Genomic DNA, 23,576 nt, shown 5'->3' on the forward strand with positions numbered 1-23,576 from the left:
TATTCTGATGGTGAGGTAGTTAAAGAATGTTTGTGTGTAGCCTCAGACAATATGTTTCCTGACAAAAAGAAACTAATTGAAAACATAAGGCTTTCAAGATATACTGTAGCTAGAAGAATAGACAGTCTTTCAGGGAATATTGAATGTACAATTGCCAAGCGAGTTAGTGCTTTTTCTTCATACTCTGTTGCTCTTGATGAGAGTTGTGACACCGCAGACACTGCACAACTGGCTGTGTACATTAGGGGAGTTGACAATGATTATAATATTACAGAGGAAATGGCTTCACTACAACGCATGAAGGGGACCACAACAGGACAGTCTATTTTTGATGAATTGGAAAAAGTATTGGCAAGGTTTGGAATGGACTACACTAATTTAGTTTCCATTACAACAGATGGTGCGCCTGCGATGTCTGGTCAGAGAAATGGGGTTGTTGGATTACTGAAGACTAGAATGGGGTCTCAAAATATTGACTTCGGTTCACTTATTGTCTTGCATTGTATCATACACCAGGAAGCTTTATGTGCAAAGACAATAAACTTTCAGCATGTGACTAATATTCTCATGAATGAAAGCTGTCAATTTCATTAGGTCAAGAGGTTTAAATCACCGCGAGTTTCAAAGTTAATGGCAGACATTGATGCAGAGTAGTGATGTGAAGTATTTTTGTGAGGTAAGGTGGCTAAGCAAAGCATGAATGTTGAAGAGAGCATATGACCTTTTGGACGAAATTGAGCTGTTCTTAGATATGAAAGGTAATGCTATCCCTGAATTGAGAGATAAGGAATGGAGATGTGATTTAGCATTTTTAGTAGATATAACTGATCATCTTAGTGCACTGAATGTTAAACTTCAAGGAAAAGATCAACTAATAAATGAAATGTTCTCACTGATCAAAGGCTTCCAGGTAAAATTGCGTCTGTGGGAGTCACAAATCAGAAACCAAAACCCGGCCCACTTTCCTACGCTGAAAAACCATGACACTAGCAACCCTCAGTATCAGAAGTATGGTGACAAGTTGGCAGTCTTATGAGAGGAATTTTCAGAAAGATTTGGTGACCTCAAGAAACATTCACAAGCCATTGAAGTCTTTGCTTCTCCTTTTTCTGTGGATGTGACAGCAATTCCTGAGGACATACAGATGGAAATAATTGAACTATACAGTGCAATGATGAACGAAGAAAGTAGTTTGATGATAGTTCAGTTTACCAGTTTTATAAGAAGCATGTATCATTAACAGTGTATCCAAAACTCTCTGCTCATGCAAGGAAAATGATGGCAGTGTTTGGTAGCACATATGTTTGTCAGCAGCTCTTTTCAAAAATAAATCTGGTTAAAAACAAGTATAGGTCTGTACTTACTGATGAACATTTGGAATGTACCCTGCGTGTAGCCACATCATCCATACAGCCTGATATTGATGAGTTGGTGTCCCAAATGCAACATCAACCATCTTACTAGGGTAGCCTTTCATTTGCTCATTAATGGTTAGGAAAAAGTCTGTTTGATAATTCTTATGCTAATGATCCCAGTTAACCAATAATAAGTAATTATTTATGTTTGTACATTATAATAATAAGGTACAGTAGCATTTCATTTGCTCATTTATAGTAAGGAAAATACTTTTGTTTCAGACAATTCTTATTTTTGTGCTCCCAATTTAAATAAAATCAGTAACACTAATTATCTATCTTTATTAGTATAATCTCACATATGTCTTCAATCGTAGTAAATAACATGAAATAGTAAGGTTATGTGGCCCTCGATACCGACAGAGTCGTGACTATTGGCCCTTTGGGAAAAAAGGTTGCACACCCCTGATCTATCAGTACACACGTCCGCTGAGTAGGTGCTGCTGATGGTGGTGTTTCTACGTCTGCAGATAAGATGGCAATCATGTCTGATTTGGAGGTGAAATTCATTTTCCCATTGACCTTCCCTAAAGATGGTTGCACCTGTAACAGGTCATGTGTGAGAATGTCTTTCATTAATAATGTGGCCTGCTCTGGATGTGTTGAACAGCTGTTGGATTAGCTTTCCGTCAACATTTAAAGTTTCCTTGTCCTTATTCTTGTTTGTGATACTGGTTTTGTAAATGTTCCACTTAAGCAGACAAAAAATGGCACAGATTGATCAGTATCAATCAGACATTTCTTAATATTTATACACACCAATGCAGTTAGCAAGTCCCTCTGATCCCTCTATGTATATATATCAGAAGTAGTATATAACATCCTTGTTAGTCAACGTAAAAAGCTGTGGTTCGCATTCTGCTTCTTGACCGTCATCATCATCTGCATCTTCAAAGTTATGTTCTATTGAATCATATTGTAGGTGATCTTCAAGTATTCTTGCCTGATTGAGTTTGAAGACATTGAATCTTTTGAACAGCTCAACCAGCTTCTCTACAGCTTCAATATGTGTGATTCTTGATGGCAGAGCATCTTTGCAGGTGGAGATGGCTTCGTCATTCTCCTTTTCAACAACACACAAACTTTTTGTTTAGTAGGAGACTTTGGAGCGTTCTGCCCATGTAATGCAATGGCGATCTCTGGCTGTATCATTTCTGGTTATTCCAATGATAACATTGGAAATCTTGCATGTTCTGTTTACCCACTGTTGCTTGGTTTTCTGGTACTTGGTTGAATCTCACTTTGCTTCTCCTTACGACAAAGTCACCATTGTCAAATTCTGTGTAGTTCTGGAGCTGCAGTTTGCAGGTCTTTCATTTCCGCAGGGTATACTGGTCCCCAGCGAGCATAGTTGGCCTGGTCACATATCGGAAGTTATGGTAACATGGCAGCAAATGTATCCAGGTGCAACTTCCAGTTCCCATCTCTGTTAGCTCTGATGAAGTCTAGAAGAATTTCTACCATCTCTAGATGTGTGATCCAGAAGGCATAGTCTTTAGAATGTGTTGTATCATATTTTTTCAGTAGCACTTACATAATTGTTGGTGTGCAATGCCTCTGTGAGATATATCTTGCTTCATCACAGCTGTCATCATCATAACCTCTTCCATCTTTCTTGAATGATGTAGTCACTTTTTCCACATCCGCCTCACCTTCACTTTCCCTTCTGCCTACATCCATTCTAAAAATTGTTCCCATCGAACTCGGCTCAGTGCTTCATATGCCAAGGTAAGCCCTCTTACAGCTCAATAGTAAGCTTTCTCGTCCATCATTGATTCAACACTATTCTGTACAAACAATCCTGTTTCAACCCATATATCATCTAGGCCACCATTTTCAAATTGTTGGCTGATGGCTTTGAGGAAGTTTAACAGGATATGAAGGTCTCCCATCTTCATGGCTACATTTTCACATATTTCTGGATTGGCCCACACCAGTTCTCTACCTCTGCTGTATATGGGCTGGTCTGCAACTATCATGGTTTATTTCTGGTTCGTGTGTTTTGTGATCCTCAAAAAGCGGTTCAGAATGGAAGTCACTGCGTCATTGTTATATGCAGCTGCTTGCAGAATAGTAATGGAATGGAATATGGAATTTAGGCTTAAAGCCAAGCACTGGAATCCGAAGGATTTTTCAGAGCTAGAATGAATTTGGTTTGATATGTATGTCAGTGAATTTATGAATAAAACAATAGGAAACATACCCGGGGTTGTTACAGGTGGATCAAATGTGCTTGTTGCTTCATTGAATCTTGACCAAGATGGAACATTTCAGTCTTCATCAACATTCCTTTGGCATTAATACCTATTCATTATTCTTGCACTTATACTACATGAAAAATCTCAACTAGGTCAGCACATGGAAACTTAATGACATACCATGAGTAAATATTTATTGATTGGCGGCTTGTAACAAGGTCAATGATGCTTGAAAAAGCCAATATAATTTTATCTAATTCTGAGCAAATAATTACCAAAAAAATACCCTTTTTTTGTAAAAATATATATGTTCTGAGGGGCCAACACCCAATAAACTTGATAATATGTGAAGTGAGGATTTATATTGGTTGATGGCTTGTAACTGCCTAAATGGTGCTTGTTTAAACAAAAACATCATTGTGATAAAATTGTGGGTAAAATTTGACATTTTTTGGGCAAAAATGGCCCATATTTTGCAAAAATTCCAAATCCAGACTGGCCAACACCCCATACCATATTAAGTTACCTATATAGAGTAAATCTGGCATGGTTGTCTGCTTGTAACAAAAAATGCCATTGGAATTTTTTCTGTGCAATTTTTTGCCTTTTGGCTGGTCGCCTAAATAATAATTTGCCTTTGTCCACAGGTGAGGCAATTTTGGCTGGAAAAGAAAGATTTTGTGAAGGACGCTGTCCGGGTTGGTTTTCACATCAGGAGGAGAGAGTATATTGGGTATGTGAGGGTGAGTATTGTAGCTTGTCATGTTGTCAAAGTGAAGGAGAATTTTGAAGTATTCACCCTTATTTGTAAATTTCATAATATTTTAGGTAGTTTACAACAAGACGTGATTTTAGTTAAATAGTTAAAACAAAACACCACTTATAAAATCTAAATACCTCAACTAATAAAATCTAGCGAGCTTCAAAGAACATAACTGGACGTGACTATGGAGAGTGAAGACTATGTTTAAGTTTGTTGTTCACTACATTTCTAAAGGCTTGGTTGTTTAAGGGTTTCCATATCGGTGCTACTTTTGACTTGATATCTACGCATCACCTACCCTGAGGTGTTATCATAGTACTGAACATGGCGGAAGCTCCTTGGGACACAGTGTTTAGTACTAGAACCTTGGGGATTAAAGTATTATTATATACACACATTTATATATTGTGTGATCGACAAATCATATTAAACACTATCTTCATGCTGCCGTCTACCTTACATTTACCATACGGTGTTTAGTACTAGCACCTCTAAGTAGGAGACACTTAGATAAGCTAAAGTAGCACTTCAATATCTCCAACACAGACTATAGAGGGTATATACCTGGAGTTGCGATCTCTATACCAGTACTACATAGTTTGGTGGTCTTCCACCAGGGCGGCCCTGTAACCCGCAAATTGAACAGGGGATTAGTGCGATTGTGAATTTGTTTATCATTAATGTTTAATGAGCAAGTGTTTAGCGAATTTTTAAGGTTTAGCAAAATAAGATTTTAGTGAATGTTTTTGAGTAAGTGTTTAGTGAATGTAGAATTTATGATTTAATGAATGTAGAGTTTAGGATGTAGTAAATGTTTACTGAGTTCAATGAATGTTCAAGTGAGTCTTTAGGGCTTTAGTGAATGTTTTGTGAATGTTAGTGAATGTTTTGTGTGTAAGTATTCAGTGAATGTCTTTTGAATGCTGGCATTTAGTGAATGTTCAGTGTGTAAGTGTTTGGTGAATGTTTAGTGAGTCTTTACAGGTTTAGTGAATGTTTGGTGAATGTTAGTGAATGTTTAGTGTGTATGTATTCTGTGAATGTTTAGTGAGTGTTAAGTGAATGTCTTTTGAATGTTGGTGTTTAGTGAATGTTTAGTGTGTAAATATTCAGTGAGTGTTTAAGGCTTAGTGAATGTTTCGTGTGTAAGTGCTTGGTGAATGTTTAGTGAGTGTTTAGGGTTTAGTGAAAATTTTTTGCATATTAGTGTTTACTGAGTGTTTAGTGCATAAGTATTCAGTGAATGTTTACTGTGTAGGTGTTTAGTGAATGTTTTGTGAATTTTAAGTGTTTAGTGAACGTTTAGTGTTTAAGCATTTAGTGAATGGTTGGCGAGTGTTTGGGGGTTAGTGACGGTTAGTGTTTAGTGAATGTTTAATGTGTTAGTATTCAGTGGATGTTTAGTGGGTGTTTAGGTTTAGTTAATGTTTTATGAATGTGTGTGGAGTGAGTGTTTAGTGACTGTCTTGTGAATGTAAGTATTTAGTGAATGTTTAGTGTGTAAGTGTTTAGAGTGTTAAGTGAATGTTTAGTGTGGAATGGTCATTCACTTTTTAAGTGTTTTATGAGTGTCTAGGGGTTTAATGAGCATTTAGGGTTTAGTGAATATTTAGTGTTTAATGAGTGTTTAGTGTATAGTGAGTGCTTAGTGAATGCTTAGTGATTGCTTAGTGTTTAATTAATGTTTAGGATTAAGCGAGTGTTTAAGAGAATGTTTACCGAAAGCTTGAGGTATAATGAGTATTTAGTGAGTTTAGCATTTTCTGGGCTCAGCTCGTGTCGCTGCACGAAATATCCTTTAATCTATTATTTCTAGGGTAAATGTACTAACACATACCAGAGAATAAATAAATAAAGAAAAAGGTCAGTACAACTGACTCGCTCACCCTCCAAGAGGGTGTCGGTATGAACACTATGGCGAGTGAGACCACTACCACGAGCCGATTGCCAATAGAAATCTCCCACTACAAAATCCCCACAAGAGGAGAGCCGACCCACAGAGTGGGCAGCAACTACTAACGACTCCATACCCATGCAGCCGACTGCTGCGCCTCTGGTGGTCATCCTTTTCAGTTAGCGCACACTGTATACACGTGCCCCTTTTTACTCTGTGTTATTTGTGCCCTTAATTTTGGATTTATTTATCATGGAGCGTGCAGCCATCGCAGCAGCTAAGTTAAGTACTCAATGTTTATTGCTATTTGGTTTTTTCCGTCCCTGAGCCCGTATTTGCCGTTTTTTAGGTATAAATACGAACTCTAGGTCGGAAGCATGGCGGCATGGTTCTGCCTCGTGGCGGGTTCGTTCTTGGTCTCCCATACCCAGAACATTCCCTTACTTTAGTACGCTCTATTTTTAATCATCCTATTTGTTTTAGGGTACAGTCTACACGGTTTATGTCATGCATGCATGTCTTTTTACCTTATGTAGGCTCCTTCTATCCAGACCCTAGCCACGGCTCTTAGTATCGGCCCCGGCTAGCTTTGAGTGGTAGACTTTCCCTCGGGTTAGTCGTACACTCCTGGATTTTTTCTCCTACTATTTTGTTTTCTTTCTTTCAATGATTTATTTATTTTATATTATGTTTATGTTAGTGTAGGCGTCTGGCTTTACTTAGCCTAGGTTATGGCCCATAGGGCCCATATGCTACCGCTCTTCAGTTCGGTTGCTTCCCGATAGCATCTCTCTGATCAGCCGGTTGTTACCGCCCGTGGTCACTACGTGATCACGGAGTAGCCAGACGCCTGTCCAGTCATCTTCCCCCCTCCCGCTCTTCCATAGAGTCGGGGGGAGGGTTGGTCTGCCCACGCTCGCTCCGCATACCCGAGCCTGCCTCCCTCTCCCCCCAGGCGGAGGGAGTAGAGGGACGGGACAGACCCAGACTGGACTCGACCTCTCCAGCTTCTCGGTCCGGCCGGATGGTAAGGGTGGGGGACTGGCCTTTCCCCCCTCCGTCGCTACTCCGTCGCTCCGTTGCTAGCGCGAGTCTGTGTGCCCTCTCGCCCTTTCCCACCTTACTGGGGCTCCTTTTCTACCGGAGCCCCGGCATCCAAGTGGAAAGGTGCTAGTCCACCCCGCAGGGTGGACCGAGGCATACAGTTGGTCTCTACTAACCCCTCCGTTCGCGCTGAGTCGCGACACGCTCCACCACGCACGTGGACTTAGTCCGGTACGTTCGAATTTTATAGGTTTAAGAATCTGTTATGTTAAACTAGTAAGTTTATCTTAAGCTACCTTAAACCATCCCCCCTCCCTTATCTGCCTCACCGGATCTCTCCGGGGTTATAGCCTATTCAGGCGTTAAGGGAGGGGTTATGCCCAAAATTTTTCCGAGCTCCGGCATGCAACGGAGTTCTTCTGTCCTTTAGCCTGTAAGTGATAGCCTTTAAGATACTCATGTGTCTTTTCACTTACAGACCACCAACTGTGAGCATCCGGGATGCGCCGCCACACTTCAAGATCCCTGTGGACATGAAGTTTGCCGGTCCCATGCTCCATGCGCGACTCCGCACGGGGACCTCCAGGTCTGGTATCACGAGACATGCACCATCTGTTATGATCTGGTGAGTCCAGCATTTTAGACGGGGTAAGTATTCCAACTCCGTTAGCCAGTCCCCAATTTGTTATAGTTCTTAAGTTTTCCAAATTCAACCTTTCTTAAACTTAAGATAAAAATACAAGGGGTTTTTACATCCCCTATAATTTTAAGTTAAGCTTTTAATTTAGTTTTAGTTTTAAGTTTAATCTTAAAATCTAATAAATACCCTCTCTTTCAGGCTCCGGCTGTGAAGGATACCGCACTGGCAACCCTGCGGGCCTGGGTCGGCGGTTTTGGGAAGAACGCTGCAAGGTATGCCCTACTCTTGAGAAGAGGTTGGCGGTACTGATCTTCCCAGGAGGCAAGTCAACGGGCTACGTCGACCCAACAGAGGCTGGCCCCGACTATCGCTTTCATTCAACAACAGCTCGCTGCTCGTTGACGGATCCAGGCCAGGACATCTCCTCGGAAGTCGCGACATTGGATCTTAATATCGAACCCATGGTAGGTGTAGACGACCTGTTGGTCGAGGTAGGTACGTTGGACGCCCAAGGGATGCCCTTGGGTTGGCTGGATCTTCTACCCCTGCAACCTCTCCATCCTTCCAAGGCTTTACAGGTACAGAATTGTATACTTCTCCTGATGCTTCCGTTAGACCCAAGGTCAAAGGTCAAGCAGTAAAAACCTTGACTAAGACGTCGTCGTCATCTAAAAAGACGGCGTCGGCGTCATCTTCATCTCGTAAGTCTCCGGCTAGAAATCCCGGAGCAGAGAGGTCTAAAGCTTCTGGGTCCGGCTCTAAATCCTCTAGGAGTAGATCCTCCAGGGAGAGATCACACACTCCAGCGGAGTCAACAGTTCCACTACCTTTGGTTCCGGTTCAGAGCCACCCGTCCACCTCCGCAGCAGCTCCGGCTTTGGATTCCAATGCTGGTCTATTGCAACAAGTGGGCGATCTGGTTGGTTCTCTGAAAACCAGTATGGAACAGATGATCTCCGGTTGTCTGATAGGATCAACTCTCAGGACAACATTATAGCCGGACTGGAGCCAAGCTCCACTAGCTTCTCCCCCACCTTTCAGCACAGGGGGGAGCGCAATTGCCTCCGTATGACTCTCTACCTCCGTTCTCTATGAACAATCCTTGGAGAGTAGCGTCATACGCCCCCTTCCAAGACGGGCTTATCTCTATCCCGGAATGTGGAACTCGGAGGATTGAAGACTTCGAGTTCTACCCGGAAGACCTTCAGCCTCCGTTCATCGGCTACGCCAGGCTCACCGCCTCTCGGCAATGACTCAAGACGATAAGGTACCGGAAAGAGACAGTCCTCTATTCACGAGACCAGGCTCAGAGAGAATGGCTCAGGTGTCTAGAGGACATGGACTGTTCCAACACGAAGATACAACCATTTAAGAGTCCTTTTACGATCTTTACAATGGAAGAGAGTACCCCGCTCCCTTTCTTGACAAAGATCGCTACGACCACCATTCCAGCAGCCCACCGGTGGAATTTCAGCAAGTGGGCGCAGAGCATTGTGTCAAAAGGCCTGGGTTGGAGTTCGGGTAGCGGACCCGCCCCCATCCAAACCCCTTTCCGCCAAACTTCCATCCAAAGAATTGACGGAGTATGCGGAGGACCTCCTTCAGAAAGGAGCTATAGCGAGAGTCAACAGATTAAAATTTCAAGGACGCTTGTTCAGCGTTCCAAAGAAAGGCTCACAAAAAAGAAGGGTAATCTTAGACTTGTCCCGCTTAAACTTAGCCATTCGCTGCGACAAGTTCAAGATGCTCACGATCTCGCAGGTACGGACCTTACTTCCCGTGGGGCCGTCACCACCTCTATCGATCTTACAGACGCTTACTATCATATCCCTATTGCAAGACACTTCCGTCCGTATCTGGGCTTCAAGATAGGAGACCAGACATTCTCCTTCAAGGTAGTTCCTTTCGGGCTCAACGTAGCACCCAGGGTGTTCACGAAGTTGGCGGAAGTAGTAGTTCAACAACTAAGATCGCAAGGGGTTATGGTAGTAGCGTATCTCGACGATTGGTTGATCTGGGCTCCAACAGTCGAGGAATGCCACATAGCAACACTGAAAGTGATTCAGTTCCTGGAATATCTAGGCTTCAAGATAAACAGGACCAAGTCAAGACTCACTCCAGAGTCAAACTTTCAGTGGCTGGGCATCCAATGGAATCTATCCTCCATACTCTGTCGATTCCATCAGCCAAGAGGAAAGAAATAGCGAAGTCAGTAAAGCAATTTCTGAGTCACAAAACTTGCGTCAAGAAGAACTCAGGAAAGGATCCTGGGTTCACTCCAGTTTGCATCAGTGACAAACATCTTGATGAAAGCCAAACTGAAAGACCTAACCAGAATCTGGCGCTCACGAGCAAATGTCAGGTTCCAGGGACACAAATTATCCTCAGTCCCTCAGATTCTACGGAATCGACTTCGCCCGTGGGCGAAAGTCAAGAACTTATCGATATCAGTGCCCCTTCAGTTTCCTCCTCCGGGGATTACCATCCACACGGACGCTTCATTAAGCGGTTGGGGAGGATATTCCCAGTTCAAGAAAGTTCAGGGAACTTGGTCACCTCAGTTCCGTCAGTTCCATATAAACGTACTGGAAGCAATGGCAGTATTCTTGACTCTAAAAAGGTTACGTCCGCCAAAGTACTCCCACATAAAGCTAGTCTTGGACAGCGCAGTGGTAGTACATTGTATAAACAGGGGAGGCTCCAAAGTCACGTCATCTAAAAATCATGTCATGGTAGCCATCTTCTCCCTGGCGGACAAGTTCAGTTGGCACCTCTCCTACACCCATATAGCTGGTGTGAGAAACGTCATAGCAGATGCTCTATCCCGATCAGTACCTTTAGAGTCGGAATGGTCACTGGACAACAGTTCGTTCCAATGGATTCTTCAGAAAGTTCCAGGCCTACAAGTGGATCTCTTCGCATCCCAAGCGAACCACAAACTCCCATGTTATGTGGCCCCCAACCTGGACCCTCTGGCCTATGCCATGGACCCCTGGCCCTAGACTGGAACAACTGGGAGAAGATTTATGTCTTTCCTCCAGTGAATCTTCTCATGAAGTACTGACAAACTCAGGGACATTCAAGGGTCAAGTGGGCTCTAGTAGCCCCAGGACTGGCCGAAGAGCAATTGGTTAAGCCCTCTAATTCTTGGAACTGGGTCTTCGCCCTCTTCGGATTCCCAGTCCCAGGCTCTCCCAGTCAGTGCAAACGAAGACTGTGTTCGCTTCCTCAGGAATTCTAAAAACCCTAACTTTATGGATTTCATGAAGTTTGGCAGCAAAAAGGGATGCGAATATTGACCCTCAAAACATTCTCTTCTTGAATCCGATAAAAGAGATTCAACTTTGAGACAGTATGATGCTGCTGTCAAAAAGTTAGCAACCTTCCTGAGAGAATCAGATATTAGAATCATGACAATCAATTCAGCTATATCCTTTTTCAGATCTTTATTTGAAAAAGGCTTAGCAGCTAGCACCATTACGACAAACAAGTCAGCCTTGAAAAAGATTTTTCAATTTGGTTTCAACATAGACTTGACAGACTCCTACTTCTCGTCTATTCCCAAGGCTTGTGCTAGACTTAGGCCTTCTGTAAAGCCTACGTCAGTAATCATGGTTCTTAAATGATGTTCTAAAGCTGGCTTCAGAAACTGATAATGACACATGTTCATTTATAATGCTCTTAAGAAAAACTCTATTTTTATTAAGCTTGGCCTCAGGAGCTAGAATTTCAGAACTGTCGGCATTATCCAGAGACCCGGATCATATTCAATTTCTTCCCACAGGGGAAGTGCTACTTTCTCCGAACGTAGTTTTATAGCAAAGAATGAAGATCCTTTGATGAGGTGGGAACCATGGAAGGTAGTACCCCTTCCACAAGATATATCTCTTTGCCCAGTATCGACCTTACGAGCCTTTCTGTCTAGGACCTCCTCATCCTCATCGGGTCCTCTCTTTAAGAGAGAAAAAGGTGGTACTTTATCTATTAAAGGCATCAGGCAGCAGATCCTGTACTTTATTAAACAAGCCAATCCTGACTCTTTTCCAAAAGCACATGATGTCAGGGCAGTAGCCACCTCAATTAACTATTTCCAACATATGAACTTCGATGAGTTGAAAAAATATACGGATGGAAATCGCCGACAGTATTTAAACGTCATTACTTAAAGTCCTTGGAAGCTCTGAAATTTTCAGCAGTTGCGGCGGGTAACATAGTTTCCCCCGACTCTGCCTAATCTTTAGTAGAAGATCCAGTCCTCCTTTCTACCTGTCTCACCCAACAGTTCGTCTATGCCTGCCTTGTTCATCTACGGTTACCTTGTGTCTTAGCTGCTTTTATGATGATATGGGGGGTGTCCCTTATTTTTTGCTAGGGACACTCACAATCGATTGTATATATTGATCTCTTTGATGTGATCCCCTTATTTTTATGCTAGGGGATACATCTTATTTACAATGGTTACGGGTTTTGTATATTAAGTCATATACATTCCTTCATATATTATTATTATTGAAGTTTGTTCTGTTCAAGTTATTGTCATAATTGCTTTAGAGTTCTTGGTACATATCGATACACAGATACTACTTTTAAACATATATTCCATGTAAGCCCTGTATATATGCAAATTACGTTAATTTAAGAAATATTATTAGCATTAAGTTTAATTTAAGCAATATTTCTAATTTTGTATCATGTGTGATATGTATCTTTATTAGCAATTATATTCTTTTCTTTTAATTTATCTTTTATTTGAGACCTCTTTTTGTTTTGTTGAATTTTCTTTACAATCTTGTGCTATTTCTCTGGTACGATTTCGCGCAGCGACACGAGCTGAGCCCAGAAAAGGGATTTTGACGTAAGGAAAAATCTATTTCTGGGTGATTGGCTCGTGTCGCCAGCGAAATCCCGCCCTACCCATCCCTCGCTCAAGATTGTCTGCTAACTTCAGGATGGCCACCAGAGGCGCAGCAGTCGGCAGCATGGGATGGAGTAGTAGTAGTTGCTGCCCACTCTGTGGGTCGGCTCTCCTCTTGTGGGGATTTTGTAGTGGGAGATTTCTATTGGCAATCGGCTCGTGGTAGTGGTCTCAACATCCGCCATAGTGTTCATACCGCAACCCTCCCTTGGACCGTGAGCGAGTCAGTTGTACTGACCTTTTTCTTTATTTATTTATTCTCTGGTATGTGTTAGTACATTTACCCTAGAAATAATAGATTAAAGGATATTTCGCTGGCGACACGAGCCAATCGCCCAGAAATAGATTTTTCCTTACGTCAAAATCCCTTTTATGAGTGTTTAGTGAGAGTTTAGTGCATGGCGAGTGCTAAGTGAGTGTATAGTGTTATTGAGTGTGAGTGTATGTTAAGTATGCGTGTTTAGTGAGTGTATGTAAGTGTGAGTGCTCAATGAGTGTAAGTGTATTGTGAATGTTAGTGTTTAGTGATTGTACATCACTGTTTAGTTAGTGCTTAATGACTATGCAAAGAAAGTCCTATAATTTACATGAACCATTTATGCTTGATACTGCTTAGATCCAAGAGCGGCTGCTTAAGCCTTGACCACCATGGTTGGAGTGCTTAGGCCAATATGGTTTTGTAAGGTAATTTTTCTGTGAAACTGGGTCCAGTAATAATAATAATAATTGAAAAAGAAACCCACAAAATCACTTTGTAACTTGTTTACTTCTAAGTATTTCCATTTAGTTTTACTCCACACTCGAGTACTTTCAGGCCCTGTCTGTGGCCCATTTTCAAGAGATGTTTGGGATGTTAGCCTGGGTCAAGGCCCAGCAGTCTTCTGGAACTTCTTCTCGTTGATCTGCCATTTATGTGATGGCTGTTCTGGTTTTCTTGAGAGTTGCCAATCCCCTCTTGTCGCTCTGATATCCTGAGCTGATGGTCAATGGGATTAACCCTTGTGGTAAGGGTGTGGTAACCAAAAGTCTGGTCAACATTAAAAATAAGTTTGAGAGTTTATTCAGTAATTCGGTTTGGATAAAATTTAGCAATATGGATAATATAAAGAATATCTCAAGTAGATTATTGACTAGGGATGAAACAGCAGCACTAGGGCTAGGATTAAATTTCTGTGCAGGGACTACAAACATAGAATTCAACAGCAAGATTAACTACCTTAATGTTGAACATCACAATGATTTAGCTCCTTTTCTCAGAGGAGTGATGATAGGGAGTAATGAAAGCAAACTTGGAGATATCTTGCCAAGGAGATTTAGTATCGCTCTGAAGGGATTAAAAAGCTACAAAGATATTAGAATTATGAAAGCTGACAAAGGGGGTAGTATTGTTATCATGAATAGTTCAGAATATAGGGTTAAAATGTACAGGCTACTAGATGATGAAACTACTTATGCTAAAATAGAGAACCCTCCAACAATCCAAAAGCTTCAGAATACCTTTAATCAGAATGTGAAGAAAATAATCAGTAGAGTAGGTAATGGGAAGGACATGCTATGCAATAAATTATTCTCAAGTAAATTACCTGAACTTGTATATATATATGGCAGCCCCAAAATACACAAGGAGGGCTGCCCACTACGCCCTATTGTTTCTAGTAGGAAATCTCCTAACAAAAACTTAGCCTTGTGGATAGCTGGAGAATTTGGAATATACTTAGGTATATTTTCAGAATCCCATATTAAACATTCAATAGATTTCATAGACAAAGTTAAGAAAAAGAATATAAAGGGACACATGGTTAGTTTTGATGTAGTAGCATTATTCACCAATGTCCCCTTAGATAAAGTATTAGAATTCCTTCAGACTAAACATAATGAGGGTATTTTCAATCCAAACATCGAAATAGGCGTCTTCCTTGAGTTGATTAAATTGTGTGTCAGTGATACTTATTTCACGTTTGAGGGCAAGTTTACAAACAGAAATATGGAGTAGCTATGGGGTCCTCATTATTACCTATACTCGCCAACATCTATATGGAATATTTCGAAACTAATCTAGTTCCTAGTGTTAATGTCCCTAACTTAAAACTGCAAGGATGGTGGAGATATGTGGATGATATTTTTGGTATTCTGCAAGGTGATGAAAATAAAATAGAAACTTTTCTAGATGAACTCAATAAGTTTGATAACAATATCCAGTTCAATTTAGAAAAAAGTAACAATAATAAACTGCCCTTTTTAGACATACTCACAGAAAGAAAAGAAACAGGATATGAATTAATTCAGCACATATAGAAAGCCCACACATACAAACTCATATATTCATTTCTTCTCTTTTTACAGTCATGATATAAAAATAGGGGTTCTAACTGGTTTATTTCTTAGGGCAATGAGAACGTGTGACCCTTGCAAGATAGAGCAAGAAATAAATTACATCGATAAAAGCTTCGATGCATTAGCATACCCGGAATGGTTCAGAAAAAGGGCACTCAACAAAGCTAGAAAAATTTTTCACAGAGCGAATGTAGAGAGTACATGGAATAAAGAAAACAAGAAAATAGTTGCCCTCCCTTTTATGCCTAAAATGAAACAAATCACTTCAAAAATGAAAGAAAGTAAATATAAATTTGTATATACCTTTGATAATACCGTAAAAAACAAAGTATGTAAAAATAAATTGGAAGGAGAAGACAGTAATACAGATGATGTAGCGGGGGTATACATAATCAATTGCAACAATTGTGGAGACAGATATGTGGGGGAATCAGGTAGGGGAATAAGGACCAGAGTCCAAGAACATAGAAGGGCAGTATAGCTCAACTCTCAGGGGAGTGCTATAGCTAGACATTGTTGGGAAAATGACCATAGGATGGATTTAAAAAACAGTAGGCTTATATACGAAAGCAACAAAATTAGTCACAGGAAGGTAGTAGAGGGTGCACTTATCAGAGAAATTAAAGTAATTGAAGGAAACTAAGGTTTTACCTCAGAAGATCCCATAAGCCGAGCTTTGATATTAAAAGAAGCTAAGATTGACCCTGCTGACCTGGAGTTTAGGTTTCCTGCCCAACAGACTTTTGGTGACCACACCCTTACCACAAGGGTTAATCCCATTGACCATCAGCTCAGGATATCTGAGCGACAAGAGGGGATTGGCAACTCTCAAGAAAACCAGAACAGCCATCACATAAATGACAGATCAACGAGAAGTTCCAGAAGACTGCTGGGCCTTGACCCAGGCTAACATCCCAAACATCTCTTGAAAATGGGCCACAGACATGGCCTGAAAGTACTCGAGTGTGGAGTAAAACTAAATGTAAATACTTAGAAGTAAACAAGTTACAAAGTGATTTTGTGGGTTTCTTTTTCAATCTTCAGAAGAAAACTGAAAGAAGTTTTTGTTTGGTTCAATAATAATAATAAAAATAAACAACAACAGTAATATCAGTAACACTAATAATAATACTAATAGAGAAACTAATACTTAATAGTAATATTAATAAGATAATAATGGTAAAAAAGATAAAAATAATAATAGTAATAAAGTATAGTACTGTCAGCTGGACCGAGACCTTTCAGTATGGCCGCCCGATGTCACACTCTCGGCAGGAGAATGCCACTCAAGTGATTGACGCTCTTGACTCAAGACACGCCAGTAACTATGTTATACTGCTAGCGTTGCCCATGATTACCCCTGTATTGTCCGTGTTACTCTGGCTACTTAGAAAAGGATATAGGGTATATTCTATGCTTAATATGCATGGAATCAATTTACTCTGGTATGAACAAAACATCCGAATGGTTTGCTGTGCATAATACGACCAACGAATGAGTGTCTTGCACTATCTACAGAGAGTTTCAGGTTATCCGAGCCAAGATGCAATGCGAACGCTGGTCTTGTGATTCTGCAAAACGAAAGGTTTTTGTCAATCTTCCACGATCTCAGGACGGAAAAGATCAAGCTTTCAAGAAAAATCAAACTCTTATTTACCGAGAAGTTATGATAATGCAGAGGGTAATAAATATGAAGTAGATCCCATCATGATTTCTCCGAATTTCTCTGCAAACGTAGAAGTCAAACGGATTTGTCTGTCTCGCAGAGCGCCCTAAGTGGGGTGGGACCGGATAGGATAGGCGGCCTACTGGAAGTAAGGGCAGACAGATCTGGACACTAAAGATTGCCACTAGCAACACGAAAACTTTATTACAGACAGCAACATCTCAAGCGATGTCGACACTTACATAGCCTTCATTATTTCTGACTTTGAAATTAAAAACACCAAACTTCAACTGTTCAAAACTGCAGAGTACCGAGTTTTGCAAGCGACAAAGCCTCATTATTTAAATACCAATATCTTGAATAACGCAACTATCAACGGGCTTGACCGCTACAACCAGCAACGCCTTAATTACTGCTAATTCTAACATCGTTGACTATTTCCGACAAAAACTCAACGGTTACAAATACCTTTATTTTCACTATACAAACCGAACCCCATCCACGACAAACAACTACAACTTAACTAGGACAAAAAGCTAAAGCTTTAAACTATTGCACACATCTAGGTGAGCCTTCCCTTGTGCAGCGTCAAAGCGATTGCACACATAAAGGATCCCACTTGTTGAAGACGTAAAAACCCTCGTCTATTCCAATAATCAAATTCATTAAATTCTCGGCGAAACCTTAAAATCTTTACTAAGCCAACACGTGATGTTAATTTCAGAGTTTTCGGAATTCTTTGCCATAGCTTCATACACTGCAAATCATTCTGAGCTGGAGGTAGTTTCCTCCATTTTCTATCAAGATATGTCCTTTGCTTCATTGCATTCTTTCATGTAAAAAAATTTATTTGTAAAAAAAATTAATAAATAATACGAAAATAAATGGTGGCGGAAGGGTAGACTTTAATGGTACCTGAACAAAAGCACTTCTGATGTGACAACCAAAGCGCGCGCGCACAAGAGAGAGAGAGAGAGAGAGAGAGTGTGTGTTACCTTCGTAATTAACTCGATCAATTTGAAACGACATCGTTTGAACAAAAAGTATTCGATATGATTTAGGCAATATGAATTCATCACTAAAAAAATTAGGCAAGCAGAAGAATAGAAATTTTTTTTCAAAAGGGAGAGATTATATATATATATATATATATATATATATATATATATATATATATATATATATATATTATATATATACAATATATACACACACACCACACACACACACACACATATATATATATATATATATATATATATATATATATATATATATATATATATATATATGTATCTCGAGGTTGATGCGAGAATAGCCAGAAAATATCTGGTAGGCGTTATTGCAATGACACCACCCCCTTATCTCTCATGACGAGCCAGTCATGAAATCGACACAGCCTTTTTTTTCGAGTTAGACCTTGGGAAAATATCTCCCGGATGTCACTGGCTATCAGTCTATTGTTCCTGTACATCCGTTAGCACTGCCGTACTTTTGACCAAGTATAAATTCACCATTGCCAACGTTTTATTTTTGTAACTTATTCGCTTTTTCTGTCGTAAGTATGCGTAGTAACAAGGTGAAGAGAGACTGCGGTATATAAAGTTCTCAGTTCTACAGAAACATTTTTGGCTCTCCCGGAAAGAGCCGTTAAATTTCCTCGTCTTCTCTAACGTTGCTGCTTTTCTATGCAATTCATTATAGCACTACCCTACTGACTTCAGATCTTGCTTCGTAAATATTGTGAAAAACACCTACGGTGTTGCAACCAAGAATTTTCATTATGTACACAACGGATGGTGTTTACGGTCGCTTATTCAAAAGCATTCTACCTCTGTTGGCACAGACTGTACACTTGTATGCTTAAGACCTTAAATTTCAAACAAGTTTTTTGCTTCAGATCACTGGATTTGCCTTGCAACTTACACAATACATTTGGTCTGAATCAACTGGTTTCACGTCTTAAGACTATTTGCCAGTAACAGCGCGTTTTGTATATGTTAAACTTGCTTTATATCTATAGTAAACGGTACATTGCAAGTGCTTACTGACAGTATTACAAGACTGCGTCTTTAGACTACGCTAAGCCTGGTTTTCCCATTGATTCCAGATACAGAAAACGCAGTACTCTTTGACTCTTAAAATTTGTACGCCCACTACCTTCATGTCTGCAACTGATCATTTTAATATGGGAATGCTTTTCGAACCACGGAGCACATTCATTGCGGGACATTACTTTCTTCTAGATTAAGTTCGCCTCTCGATATAAACATCTTTGCTCAAGTTTCCTGTCATGAAATCATCTCTAAGCTTACAGTTTTCCTGTAGCTTTATCATCATTGATGATGTTGACATTTTTAGTAAAACTGGTGTATTTTAGCACCCTGCACTTTCCATTCTCACCTGCAAAATGCTGTTTGCAGCCCAAGGACGATGAGTACAAGACACAGTAAGTCACAAAGCTTGATTATTACAGCCGGCCAGTGGAAATGCAATACGGCTTCATTTGCCCTCAGGTTGGCATTTTATATTGCTGATTCTCCACACAGCAATTCTGTGTCCAATGGGGTAACGTATTATTGTACACCTTCGATTCCCTAAACAGGCTTCGGCAAGGGGGCATTCCCTCCCAATACCAGATTAATACGTACACAGATGCCTTGAATGTCAAACTGAACTCACTCCCAATCTGATGCACTGTCAATGAAACTACTATAAACAACCTTTGTTACGCCGACGATATGGTTTTGATTTCCCCATCAGTGCAAGGTCTCCTACGACTCGTCGACTCTTGCCGCCCATATGCAGAGGAATTTGATATCCTATACAACGAAACAAAGACCCAGTGCATGTCGCTGCTCCCGAGATCGCTTAAGCATATTGCAGAACCACAAATTTTCCTCGGATATCATCGGCTGGAATTCGTGCATGAATTTCCGTATTTGGGTCACATTATCACGGACGTCCTAAAAGATAGCTACGACAGACATTGAACAGAGGCGACGCAAACTATGTGCATCTGGCAACATAATTGCAAGGAGGTTTGCTTATGTCACCGAGACGTGAAACTGCTGCTCTTCCGCTCGTATAGCTACAGTATTTATGGACGTTCCCTCTGGACGAACTATACACGAGACACCATGAGACGTATCACTGTTGTGCACAATGACATTTTGAGACGCCTCACAAACACTCCTCGCTACCACTCCGCCACCAGATGTTCAAAGAAAACCAACTGGAAAAGTTAAAAATCATCGTAAAGCGAACAAGGTCCAGTCTGATAACCAGAGTGAGAAACATTAGCAATTCGCTCATACAAAGCATCCTAAAGAGTGAAGCAGGATCTAAATTGTGGGAAAAATGGGAAAATGAGGCCTTTGTTCCCTAAAGGACTTCATCTCTGTATTGGCAAGGTGTCACCTGCAGAATGTCATTATTATTACATTTATTGCTGATATTTTACTTTTCCATTATTACTGCGAATACTATCATAAAGTTTTTCTACCACCTAAGGTCCATAGCTGAAATTCAAGTTATATAATCTGTGCACTAACTATTAAAACTCTCAATGCATTTTTTTTCTCTCCAATATTGTTACTGTTATTACCAGTATTATGATTACTATCTTTTATACTACGTACATCAGCTCTTGTGTGGATAGTGCCATTTTCTTATGTTGTCTCATGTATCTAGATTGTGTATGTTACTGTCTGTAATTTGTATAATTCATGTCTATGGCCCTGAGCTGAAATAAAGGATATTATTATTATTATTATTATTGCCTTAAAATATTTCATAACTGTCATGATCATCACTACATCCAATGCAAAAGGCGTGTTTTCATATAGTACTTTCATTCAAGTAGGTCTGGGTATTCCAACTCTTCCGTTGCCCTCAGGAACTCGACCAATACTGTTAAAGGACCATGTTACTTACTGACAGATGGCTTCTTTATGGTCAAACTCGGAATTCACTTGTACTATACACGATTACCAGATATTCAGCTAGTCATAGCACATTCAAGCTTCGATAAGCAGCCAGCGCAACCCAAACAAAACTTGGGTAATTCTATTCCGAGGTGCAAAATCCTTGACAAATGTTGATTTTCTATTCAATGCATTTTGTAGCTTCCTAAGTTTTATTTTATGTACATCTGGATAGACGAAGTTGCAATAGTTACTCTATTGAAGATAATTTTCAATAGAACAAGGGAAATTATTTCCAAAAAGATGTCCAGTAACCCTTTAGACAGTGAATCTAGCACTGAAACAAACTGAAGTCTGACTCTAATCAGGAGTGGATTGCGGTTTACATTTATCTGAATGTTACCAAGGCTTCTCCAGTTATATATAATTTTTTCCATCAACATGAATAGCTTTATTTTAATTTAGTTTTAGTTGCTTGCATGTCATCCATTCCTTAACACTTGAAAGCACTCCATTTAGTTTCTCCTTGTTTCATCAATGTCGTTTATAAGTAGTAAAACTCGTTGTCAACTCTACTTTATGGTCTCTTATATGAATGGAACTTCATTAATTTACCTTATATTTACCATTTCTCACTGACCTGCCACCTGACTCCTAATGTTCTTCAATCTTTATTCTCAAATCGAAAACAAATCTTTTATAGTTTCATTGTCACATGTTATGAAATATCTGTATAGGAGTACATTAGTACTAGACTTAAGCCTAATCGTACTTTTGTATATAATTTCAGTCTGTTAACTCTCCAAAACTTATTCAGCCTGACAAATGTTTTTTATTTACCAGTTTCATTCTTTAAAGCAATTCCAACTCCAGCCATTACTCCTTATTTTTAGAATACTTCAATTACATTTAATCTTTCTTCAGCAAGTGCTCTCGTTTCCCTTGAAAATACGGTGGTTGTTGTTGATTAAACTAGCATCACTGCTTATTCTGAGTCTGTCTAGCTTCTATCTTGATTCCAGCCGTCTACATCCGATTTCCATATCCACTTTTTCCTTTATGAAATATGTGAGTGAGCAGGGTAAACTGCAGAGGAGGCAGAACTGTCTCCTGCAATATCCCACAATCTATTACATTACTCGTGGTTGCCTTTAGTCAGATGTACTGACCTGATAGGAATACAATAAGCGTATTTTCAAAATCTAAACACTATCGCCCAGCATGTCTGTACACAAATATTTGATCTGTAGAGCTGCTGTCTCGTCTATAACTGTCTAGTTTTACCATTTGTCTCCTTTTCTTTCTTCAGCCTGCTGTGAAAGCATTTACTGCACATCTTCATCACACTGACATTATTACACTTCTATTGTTAACAAATTCATTAAGATCACCTTTCTTTGGTGCCTTACCTATGGGTTGCAATCTCCAGCCATCAAGCTATCTTCTTCTCATTTCATATTCTGCTATAAGTCAGAAAAAAAAAAAATTTACTAGATATTGACACCCTGGGGTTTTAACAGTTATGTACCCAGCTTTGCAGTGTGTTTAGTACAAGCCTGTTGGGGATTACCGTAAAAACAAACAAAAGATTGTAAATTCATTACTTTTTTTCCTGTGGCCTTTTTTCCTAGCAAAAATTATCCTTTTTTATGTGACTTTATTGCCGGCCATTGTATGGAATACCATCTCACTTCGTCTCAGTTTTAGTGCGGTTTTTCTGCATTTAAGGTCTATCGGTCGATAGTTGGTTTCCTCGAAATTTGTGATGGTTTAAGGATCTCTGTTGCTTGAATCCAGAAGTACAAACGGCCTCTTGCGTCTGTTAACTCTTCACTTCAATGGCTGCGTCCCGGAAAGGTTCTATACAGGTAAAAGGCCTCCCTTACTTAAAAACTAATTTACACGTTTGACTTTGCTCTATCATTTAGGTCTTAAAAACAGCCTGTATGTGTGTATATATATATGTATATATACATATATGTATATATATATAAATAAAGATAAATGCCACGAAGGAAAATAATCCCTATCTGTCAGTTATACGAACCTTCTTGTATTGTCTTTTCTCGTATTTTGTCAGTATCTGCTCAGTAAAGGGCTTTTAAAGCCGAAAGATCTTAGCAGACTCCTTCGTTTATTTTTCCTTCGTGGCATTTATCTTTATTTACGGATTTATCACGTTCCTAACTTTCGTGATTCAGTTATACTGTATATATATATATATATATATATATATATATATATATATAATATATATATATATATATATATATATATATATATATATATATGTGTGTGTATATATATTATATATAATTATATATATATATAATATACATATATGTAGATACATATATGTACATATACCATATATATATACATATGTATATGCTATATTAGTATATATACAATGATATACATATATATATATATATTATTATATATATAATATATATATGTATATAGAATATATATATATATGATATATATATGTTATATATACATATATATATATATATATATATATATATATATATATGTATACTATACATATATATATATAATATATATATTATTATGGTACTGCTTCTTGTTATTTTTTTCCTGTTGTTTTGTTGTGCATGTAAACTAATCCCTTTGTAGCAATCGTATGACACTTATGGAATAACTTTTTAAGATTTACGTTAAGTTTCTGAACATAACTGACGGGCTGTTTTTGGAGGCTGTTCGCCCTTCACTATTATGGCGCTCATTATTTCAATTTACTTTTACATTATTTTA

General features: G+C 39.4%; 1 protein-coding gene across 6 annotated transcripts in view; it reads left to right on the forward strand.

The window, feature by feature from the left end:
• Positions 1-23,576, forward strand: part of LOC135222828 (galactoside alpha-(1,2)-fucosyltransferase 2-like) — an 87,782-nt gene that overhangs the window by 62,369 nt on the left and 1,837 nt on the right. For 5 of the 6 annotated variants that reach the window (XM_064261149.1, XM_064261146.1, XM_064261144.1 and 2 more), the window contains one exon: positions 4,261-4,356. The exons of the other annotated variant lie outside the window; for it this stretch is intronic. In XM_064261149.1, coding sequence (XP_064117219.1) covers positions 4,261-4,356 — 96 coding nt within the window. The remainder of the gene's footprint in view (positions 1-4,260; positions 4,357-23,576) is intronic. 6 annotated transcript variants of the gene reach the window in all.

Source organism: Macrobrachium nipponense, chromosome 8 (genome assembly GCF_015104395.2).
Source record: "Macrobrachium nipponense isolate FS-2020 chromosome 8, ASM1510439v2, whole genome shotgun sequence".
In the NCBI taxonomy this organism is placed as follows: Eukaryota; Metazoa; Arthropoda; class Malacostraca; order Decapoda; family Palaemonidae; genus Macrobrachium; species Macrobrachium nipponense.